Source organism: Cavia porcellus, unplaced genomic scaffold (assembly GCF_034190915.1).
Source record: "Cavia porcellus strain 051 isolate PalLab524CR breed Dunkin Hartley unplaced genomic scaffold, mCavPor4.1 scaffold_1, whole genome shotgun sequence".
Lineage (NCBI taxonomy): Eukaryota > Metazoa > Chordata > Mammalia > Rodentia > Caviidae > Cavia > Cavia porcellus.
The window spans coordinates 234,261,615-234,271,318 of record NW_026947484.1 but is presented as its reverse complement, the minus strand read 5'-3'; the positions used below and the strand labels follow the sequence as shown (position 1 = coordinate 234,271,318).

General features: G+C 47.0%; 1 protein-coding gene and 1 non-coding gene across 3 annotated transcripts; both read left to right on the top strand.

Moving 5' to 3' along the window:
- Positions 1-1,577: 1,577 nt before the first annotated feature.
- Positions 1,578-1,679, top strand: LOC111757751 (small nucleolar RNA U13). The gene has a single exon (XR_002792045.1). It is a non-coding gene; the product is annotated as a small nucleolar RNA U13 (small nucleolar RNA).
- Positions 1,680-1,970: 291 nt separating this feature from the next.
- Positions 1,971-8,219, top strand: Cenpa (centromere protein A). Of its 2 annotated transcripts, XM_013155705.3 has the most exons (5): positions 1,977-2,232; positions 5,719-5,810; positions 6,234-6,311; positions 6,569-6,724; positions 6,895-7,065. In XM_013155705.3, the coding sequence occupies exons 1-4, from the start codon at positions 2,142-2,144 to the stop codon at positions 6,701-6,703; spliced, it is 396 nt and encodes a 131-aa protein (XP_013011159.1). In that variant the 5' UTR covers positions 1,977-2,141; the 3' UTR covers positions 6,704-6,724; positions 6,895-7,065. The 2 variants fall into 2 exon arrangements, with proteins under 2 accessions (XP_013011158.1, XP_013011159.1); XM_013155704.3 differs by lacking the exon at positions 6,569-6,724 and having other exon boundaries at positions 1,971-2,232; positions 6,895-8,219.
- The last annotated feature ends 1,485 nt before the right edge of the window (positions 8,220-9,704 follow it).

The following is a 9,704-nucleotide window of genomic DNA, read 5'->3' as shown; positions in this document are numbered from 1 at the left end:
AACACAAGTCCAGTGGCGGTAAGTGCCACACATTTATATTGTGCAACTATCACTGCCATCTGTCTCTAGAACTTTTATCTTCTCAAACTCCAGCCCCATTAAACTCTGACTCGGCTCTCCACCCTCCTCCCCAGCCCCTGGCTGTCACCATTCTGTTTTCTGTCTCTATGAATCTGACTACTCTAAGTACCTCACAGAAATAGAATCATACACTACTTGTCCTTTTGCAACTGGCCTATTTCATTCAGCATAATGTCTTCAAAGTTTATCCGTATTTGCAGCATGTTATAATTTATTTTTATTATGTTATTAATTTATTCCACTGCATGTACATTTTATGTGTCCATTTGTCTTATCAGTGGGCATTCAGGTTACCTCCAGCTTCAGGCTGTTGCGAATAAAGCTGCTATTGTTACTGGCCACTCAAGTCTACAAGAGCACTGCTCCCAAAAATACATGGGAGGGATGGTGAAAATGGAAAAGGCTTCATTAAAGGTAGCTCTGATGGGGCCGGGGGGGGGGGGGGGGCGCTAGGGCATCCTGTTGCCTCAAATCACCGTCTCCCCACGTCCAGGTGTAGAAGGTTCTTTGCGGTAAGGAACAGAGGGCAAAGGAGATACAATGAGCCAACAGAAGACTCTAAGCCTGCCTCATCCTTCCTTGTGGAAGGGGAACTGGATCCTGACCTGGTGCCAGCATCTGCATATTCTGTCCATCACTGTGGCTGCGTGGAGGAAAAACTGGCCGTTGTTTTGTTGTTTTGTTTGGATGTCCTAGGTCTGAAGAAGTCTGGAGAAGCAGCATCTCTAGAGGAAAAAATTCTAAAGTTCTACTTTGCCCTGCCAGTTACACTGTGAATATAAATGTATAAATATCCGTGCCTGTATCTCCCTTCAATTCGTCTGAATATACAGTCAGAAATGGAGTTGCTGGATCATATAGCAACTTTATGTTACGTTTTTTTAGGAACCATCATGCACATTATTTTTCACAGCAGCTGCACCATTTTAACATTCTCCCCAGCACTGCACAAGGACTCCATGAAATCACTGACTTTTATAACAATTTTCCTGATTACAGTACATGTTCACATTAGGAGATGTAGAACATTCAAAAAAGCAAAATGAGGAAATTAAAATTCCCTTTGTAAGTACCGAGGCATGGTCTGAATTCATATTCCCAACACAAATGGAAGAAATTGTTTTCCTGGGACGATTCCATTGCCATGATTGACCAGGTGCCAGAACAGCGCTGCCGCCTGTGCAGCCTGGCCCTCACCTCGGCCGCCATCGCGGTTTACGCAGCTCAAGCGGCTCCCGGGATGTCGCTCAGGGGTAGAGCCCTGGCCGGGCGTGAGCGACCGGGTTCCATCTTCAGTACAAAAGACTGAGTGTTCCTGAGTGCTCCCGAGTCCTCTGCGGGGTGTTCCCGGGAGGGGTGTCGTTCTCCGTGGTTCTGTCCGTCATCTTTAAAGCCACCTCTGGGTTGATAGGGCACAATAAATATTTGCGGTGACTTCTCTAGAGACACGCGTTCTACAAACACACCATCCAGGTGTTTAGAACTGAACTCTCTTGATCCTCAGGTTCATAAGCGTGATGATTGGGTGTTCATGCTCCATGCATGACATGTGCCTCCTTTGAACCTTGTTACGACATCTGCACATTACCCATCTGACGTGGGAAAAAAAAAAAAGAACTGTAGACCACAGGGCACGAAAACACGCGCGTCCGGTGGCTCAAACGCTAGCACCAGCACCACCCCCGCCCAGAAGCAAAGAGAAAAACCTCCGCCTCGCTTTATTTCTCCACGTACCCATTGGCCAGCGCCTCAGAGGACCCGCCTTTCACCCGCTCTCTTCCTATCACCATCGCCATCCGTCTCCCCGCCCGTGTTCTCATTGGTTCTCCCCGAGGTCGCGGTCCAATGTCAGCCACTGGGAGCCTCTACACTGGTGTTTTAAAAAACTCCGGCCCTGAAGTAGGCGGTGCCAGAAATTTGAACGGAAGGCGGTGCGGAGGGCCGCCGAGCACCGGCTTCCTCGCGTGGAGCACGTTCTCCGTCTCGTGGACCTTCAGTCTCAGGACCGGGAGGCCAGACCGGAGCCGTGGGGCTGCGCGCCAGACCCTCCGCGGCCCGCCATGGGCCCGCGCCGGAGCCGCCGCAAGCCAGAGACCCCGAGAAGGCGCACCGAGAGCCCGTCCGGCGAGACGTCCCGGCCGAGGACCTCAGGTAACCCGGCCGCCACGCCACGCTTCCGCCGCCAGCCCAGCGAGGGATGCAGCCGAGAGGACCGGCCAGGCCCCTGCTCCTCAGCTAGGTCCCCTCGCTACCAGCCTTCGTGCAGCGCCTGACACTGACTAGATGTGTGCTTCACTGCTCTGCGTGCAGTATCCTCACTTTATTTTCTCGGTGCAGGGGATTGAACCCAGGCTTTCACACAGCTGCATCCTCATCCCGTTTTAAAACTTGTGATCAAGGGCCGGGGATTTAGTTTAGCTGCGTAAGTGCCTGCCTGGCAAGCACAAGGTCGCAAGTTCAATCCCCGCTACCTAAATAAATAAATCTTGCCATCTTCTGGTGTTTTGTTTTGTTTTTTGGTGCCAGGGATTGAACTCATGACCTCATGTTTGCCAAGCAGGCACTACTTAAGCCACTGAGATAAACCCCAGCCCCAAACTTGCGTAATCTTTAGCCAGCGCCTTGGTAAGTTGCCCAGGCTGGGCGCGAATTTGCTGTTCTGCCTCAGCCTCCCAGAGGCCTAGGATAGCAGGGGTGTGCTACTACTCCCAGATTATTGTACCCATTTACAGCTAGTGAGAAAACTGGAACCGAGACAGCGTAACTTCAGCAAAATCACACCTGGCTATGGAAAGGCCAGGACATTTGATTGTCCTTTTTTAAGTTGCAGAAGGATCCGCAACGGTACTGTTATCTTTCCAGGTTTTCCCTCAGTGAGCAGCAACTGGGCTCCTTGTGCTCACCCGCTTCCTTTTTCAAGGTTGCGACCCTGGAAGGGCCGAGAGGTCCGCGGCCCTCCTTTTCTAGATTTCAGGTCGGAGGTGGAAGTTGCCTGTGCGGCATAGAACGGCCACAGCCAATGTCTTACGCTCCCCTTTATCGGGGCATATTAGTTATATTAATACTAAAGAATAATGTGTTTTTATTTTGACATATGGGTGCATGCATATAACATATATTTATTGTTTTCATCCTTCTTACCCCTTTCTCCCTTTACTAACCCTCTTCCCCATTCTAAGTCTACTCTTTAGTTTCCTGCCATCTCTCTATTTATTTAACATTTGTTTTCAGGTAGGTTATATAAGAAGACATGCGCTATTTCACTTTCTGAGTCTGGCTTCTTTTGCTTAATGTGATGGGCTCCAGTTCCATCTATTTTCCTCCAAATGCCATGATTTCAGTCTTTATTTCTTTACCACAGGCAGTAATGAGGATTGAATTCAAGAATTGCTCTGCTACATCTCCAGCCCAGGCCCACTGTCCCACCAAGCTAAGCTGCCCAGGCTGGGCTTCAATTTGTGATCTCATTCTTTATGGCTGAATAATACTCCACTGTGTATATAGACCACATTTTTTTTATCCATTCGTCTGTCGATGGGCATCTAGGCTGTTTATCTACAGCTTAGCTACTGCAAATTGTCACATGTGATCAGTATAGTAGGCTGTCTTTAATTCTTTGGGGAATATATCAAAGAGTCCTATAGCTAGATCAAATGGTATATCTATTATTTTTGTTGTTTGAGGAATCTTCATACTGACTTCCGTAATGGTACTAATTTACAGTCAATGTAGGAGTACTGCTTCTAACTCTTGCTACCTAGTTGAGAGCAGGGTGCAAAGTGTATTACAGTTGTGAGTGGAATTTTTTTGCTTTTATTTTATCCTAAAAGTCATTTAAATTTTGCATCTGTCACTTGCTGACTTTTCGTTGAGAGCCTTTCCGTTGCATCCGTTGGAATTTTAGAGCAGAATATTTTCATATCACCTGCAAATAATGACTTTTGAATGTTCTCTTTGCATCTTTACACATTTTATTTCTTACTGCATGGTACCAGTGCGGCCCTGAGACTGGTGTTGTAGGAGCAGTGTCCTGGCCATCTGTCTCCTTCGTGCTCATGGGAATATGGAGTATGACGTTTGCTGTTGGTTTGCAGTGTGGCAGTGTCCTTCCACTACTCCTGGGTAAATGACAAGTTTTCCCTTAAATAGGTACTGGACGCTTCCTGGCAGAGCATTTCAGTAAACAGCACAGCCGTGCACCTAGTAGTTCAGGCCAGAAACCTGGGAGACGTTCTTTTCTTTTAGCCCCACGTCCACCCAGGTGGAAGGAAGTTCAAGCAGTTCTACTCCAGGCTGACCTCAATCACACCACCAAGAGTACTTTTTAATTTAGTATTTCTTTCGTGCGATTTTTTTCATTGAGCTTAAGAACTAACACTAAGGGGCTGGAGGTTTAGCTCAGAGGCATAAGCGCCTGCCTCGATCCCCAGTACCGATAAAAAGGAAAAAGACAGAAAAAAAAAGAACACTAATAGAACTTAGCTCAAGTATCATTCAATGTTTTATTTTCTGATAGACATATATTAAAGTTATGCATTTTCCTGAATACTATTTTTGGCTGTATCTATGTTTCATTTGGGTTTTTGTTTGGTTGGTTTTGATTTGGTTTGGTTTTTGGTTTTTGTGAGACTGGTGTTGCTGTGCAGTTCAGGCTGGCCTTGAACTCACTGTGTAGCCCAGGATGGCCTCAAACTCTAGATGATCCTTCCGCCTCAGCCTCCCAAATTCAGGGATTATAGGCTTGTGCCATCACAACTGGCCTTATTAATAGTTTTGAAAAGTATGTTTTGTTTATTCATAGGTTTTGAAAAGTACGTTTTGTTTTGTTCTGTTCTGTAGTTTGAGACAGGGTCTTCTCACTTTGTACTTCAAGCTGGCCTTGAACTTACTATGTAGCCCAGACTAGCCTCGAAATCCTCCTGCCTCAGCTTCCTGAGTGCTAAGATAAATGGCATGTGCCACCATGCCCAATTAAGGGGTATATTTAGGATTATTATTATTATTATTTGTTTTAAACAATCCAATTGCAGTTACATTTTCTCATCAATATGAAGGTTAGGTCTCTTTTGTGGGGGGGTTGATATTCTTGTGTTTTTAATTTCTGATTAAAGAATTTAATCTTTTTATTTTACTTTTGATGAAGGTTTTTTCTTTTTTGTTGTTGAAGCTAGAAGTTGACCCAAAGGCTACAACTCTGTAGCCTGCATTCCTGACACTGGCAGAGAGCTACACCCTTCTGTAGCCCTAACTTAGCCTCTGATGAACTCTGGCCATCTGTCTTCCTTCTCCAAGTCCAAGGATAATCAAGACAAGGGAATGTTACCAGATAATCTCTGATAGGCCCAAGCTATTTGAGGTAAATTTAACCAGAATAACCAAGTTTCCAGTCTAGGTGAGTGAGGTAAATGGGAGACAGCAAGTTCTTCAGGGCCTGGGGAGGCCCAACTTGTTTGCTAGGAAGGGATTAGTACTCACAAAAAGTCATTCATTCATTCCCGAAACAGGTGTGTCCTGAGCCCCCGGGTGCTGTCTCTGGTGGCTGAAGACCACAGCAGGCTGCAGTCTGGTGACCTGACAGTCCCTGTCCCACTCAGCTGCCAGGCACTGAGCCTTCCTTCCTGACCCACTCTCTTCCAGGGCGAGCCCGGCGCCTCCGCTGGCTCCGAGAGATCCGAGAGCTGCAGAAGAGCACAGACCTCTTGCTGAGGAAGGCGCCCTTCAGCCGCGTGGTGAGCGCCTGGTACCTCCCCGCCCCAGGCTTCTTCCCCTGACCTCCCAGGTGGGAGACTGGTACCTGACTTCTGAGGACACGCGTTCTCCAAGGAAGGGTGGCATGTGCGGCTCTGTGGAACTGACTCTAGCTAATGTCATTTGATTTGAAACTGCCCCTGGAGGGTATAACTAGAACCCTCCGATCCCTTTCCCCACCCTAGGGAGTCCCTCTTCAGCTGTCCTGTCCACCACCAGGGAGAGTCATGCTGCCTCCTCAGCCCCCAGAACACAGCTGCGCTAGCCAGGCCCAAGGTTAAGGCCAGGGCTAAGTGATGGGAGGGAGGGTTCCCCGGAGATCATGGGGCGTCCGTCTTCCCTCACTGCTCTCTGTTACTCTCTACCCTCCTTGCTCCCTGCCCTTCCCCATTTTGCCTCCACAGGTGAGAGAAATCTGTGCTAAATTCACCCGTGGTGTGGACTTCAACTGGCAAGCTCAGGCCCTGCTGGCCCTTCAAGAGGTGAGAGAGGGCCTGGGTAACAGGGCGGGCTGGGAGCCAGAGGAGGAACCTTCTGGAATTCTGCAGGGCTGGCAGGAGTGTGGCAGGCTGCATCCGCTTCCGGGAGCAAGCTGGAGGGGGTTCTGTGTGCTGGCTGCAGAGCTCCCTGCCCGAGCGGTCTCCCTTCGGTCCTCCGAGCGCTCAGGTCCAGTTCAGCCGGTCTCCAAGGAGAGGCAGCCAGGCCCTTGGTCTAAGTGCCCCTTCTCGCCCTGCCCTAGGCCGCAGAAGCATTTTTAGTTCACCTCTTCGAGGACGCCTACCTCCTCACCTTACATGCTGGCCGAGTCACTCTGTTCCCCAAGGATGTGCAGCTGGCCAGGAGGATCCGGGGCATTGAGGAGGGACTGGGCTGAGTGCCTGCTGCTCAGCAGAGAGTGAGTGACCATCCCCGACCCCCAGAAGGACTTCCCCTGTCAGTCTAGTCTTAGCCCCTGCTCGCACCGTCCCTCAGCGCTAGGAGAGGTTGGACCTGTGCTCGACTGCTCACAGGCCGTGACCAGTGCCTTTTGTACAATGTTAAATAAAATCTTCTATTTCGCCCCAGGTCTCTGGCGGAGTTGCCTCGCCATTTCACAAGGCCAGATCACCTCGCTTTTTTAAAGAAGACCCTGTCTTAACTTCTGAAAATGCCTCCTTATTAAATGTGATTGCTCAATTTCAAGGACAATACCTGGGACTCCAGGGCCACCAGTAAACCCAGTGACATCTGCGGTGTCCCCTGGACCTTGCTGTCCATGAGCAGTGTGCATGTGTTGCTTTTGACGTTTTCTTTATGAAGGAGGGGACTGCGTGGCTTTCCTCTGTGCCCATGAAGAGCCGGCTCAGCACCTAAGCCTGGAAGTATCTGCCAATGGAAGACCACGTCGCCTCAGTTTGTGGATTACCCATGCGACTGCTGCAGGGTTTTGAAGGCATCAGATCTGCTTTGTTGTGGAGGAAAGATATTTACTTATTGTTTTTGATTTTGCTGTACTATGCATTTTTTGGCAATATATAAATTTTTACTTTTTAAATAAAATACTTTTTTAAATATAAGGGAAAATTAATATTTCAGTGAGCTGCATAGAATGGCTGGCCAGGCACCACTAATGTACAGATCGCTCCCTTCCACATTCATCTCTTCATTGCTGTCTGTGAGGTTTTCCAAAACTGAATTGAGATTAAAATAGGGAAAAAAAAATTTTTTTTTTGGCGCTGGGGATCAAACTGAGGGCCTTGTGCATGCTAAATGTATGCTTTACCATGGAGCTCCACGCCGTGCCTGAAATAGAAAACTCTTTCAATCTTTCTGGTTTCTCCTAGGAAATCCCTATCCAAATATCAAAACCATTCAGAAATTCTGACTCTTAGAACTTAGCATTTTATACTGAGCTGTAAATCACAGAGGTATTATATTAATCAGCACAGGATTTTAAGTGGTTTTTTCAATGTTTTCATAGATAATTCTTAAAACTGCTTTTTGGAGAGATAATACAAGTAATTCTTTAATGGAAAAAAATTGAAGTTTCTATTATAGAAAGAGATGATATAAAGTCCTTTGGGTTCCAGCTCCAGCAATGCCAAAATTTTATTTTAAAAGACTGTACATGAAGTTCCTCTTTTGCACAGTTTACAGACAATCAATTTTAGAAAGGGAAGGTTTTGCTTCCAATGGACTAGAGACCTCAGAGGAAAACACCCTTCCCCCGTCACTGGAAGTGCAGGAGATCTCCACAGGGAGGAGCCGCCCCTCCCTGCTAAATGTAAATGGGCAGCCCGAGCAGACCCTGGAGATGGCAGTCAGCCAAACCCAGAGAGGGACCAGAGGAAAGCGAGAGTTTTAGTGTTTGTTTCACACAGATGTTCAAATAAAGCTCTATCTGTGTTTCATGCTGTTGGTGTGGTTCATTGAAAGATTAGAGTCTGGTCTACTTTCTTCCTAATACTTTTTTGGTTAAATAGATTAATGGATTTTATTTGGCAGATTCATACATGCACATGACCAGCTTCTGTTATTTTCAGCACCCCCCATCTCCACCTTCCCCCCCCAGTGTCCCTTTTGGGGGTGTCAGTGAGCATAGCATATTTTGCTCACAGCCACGCCCCTTTTCCCTACCCTGCTGTCCCCCCTCCCCTGATTCCCTTCCTCTTGTCTACTAATAGACCACCTCCTGCTTTCTTTGGGGATTTTTGTGCTGGGAGTTGAATTCAGGACCTTGTGCTTGCTAGGCAGGTGCTGCTGTATCCCCAGCCCCTTCTACTTTCTAAATCTGGTCATTTTAAGCAACAAAATTTTCATAAACACACAAGGAAGTTTTACACATTTTAGTTAACTAAGCAAATTATTCTGTTCATACCATTACCTTTTTCATAACATACAAGAATTTTATGTTTCAATTTTTTTTTGAGACAGGGTCCCACTGTGTAGTACAGGGTGGTCCTGAGCTCACTATGTAGCTCAGCCTTGAACTCTTGGCAATCCTACCTCAGCCTCCTGTGCGCTGGGATTATACGCAGGTGCCATCAGGCCTAGCCCAGGTACCAAGGGCTGAATTCATGACCTCACACTTGCCAGGCAGGTGCTTATGAGTTAAATCCTCTCATCATCTTTCCTAGATTCCTCATATTAGGAAGAACATGCAATATCTGAGTCTGGCTTATTTCACTCAGCATGATCTTTAGATCCATCTATTTTCTTGCAAATGACAGAATTTCATTCTTCCTGATGGCTGTGTAATACTCCATTGTGTACCATGTCTTTGTCCATCTTTTGACAGGCACCTAGCCTGGTTCTATATTTTAGCTGTTATGAATTGTGCCACAGTAAACTCAGGTGTCCAGGTACCCTATAATATGCCGACTTCAATTTCCTCAGGAATATACCAAGGAGCAGCATAGCTGGCTCAGATGGTAGCCCCCCTTGAAGTTTTTTGTTTGTTTGTTTTTGACAACATGGATAGAACTTATAACCTCGCGCTTGTCAGGTGCTTGTGCCAATGAGCTACGTCACTAAGTTGCCCAGGTTGGGCTTGATCTTGTGATCCTCCTGCTTCAGCCTCCCAGAGTGCTGGGATTACAAGTATGCACCACCATGGCTGGCTTTGAGTTCCATTTATATAGTAGATGATGAAGTGATACAGTTGATGACAGCAGTTGACAGTATGTTGAGTCCATATATGGCTTTGGATAAGACGACTATTTTGGCAATTTTAATTCTGCCAGTCCATGAACCCAAGACGTGTTGCAATCTTCTAGAATTTTCTTTCATTTTTTCGTTCTGAAATTTTTATTGCAGAAGTCCGTCAAAACAGCAGCTGGTGAAGATGCTCTCGGTCTGTAGGCTGTCTCTCTGCTGTTAGTTGTTTCCCTTTTTAA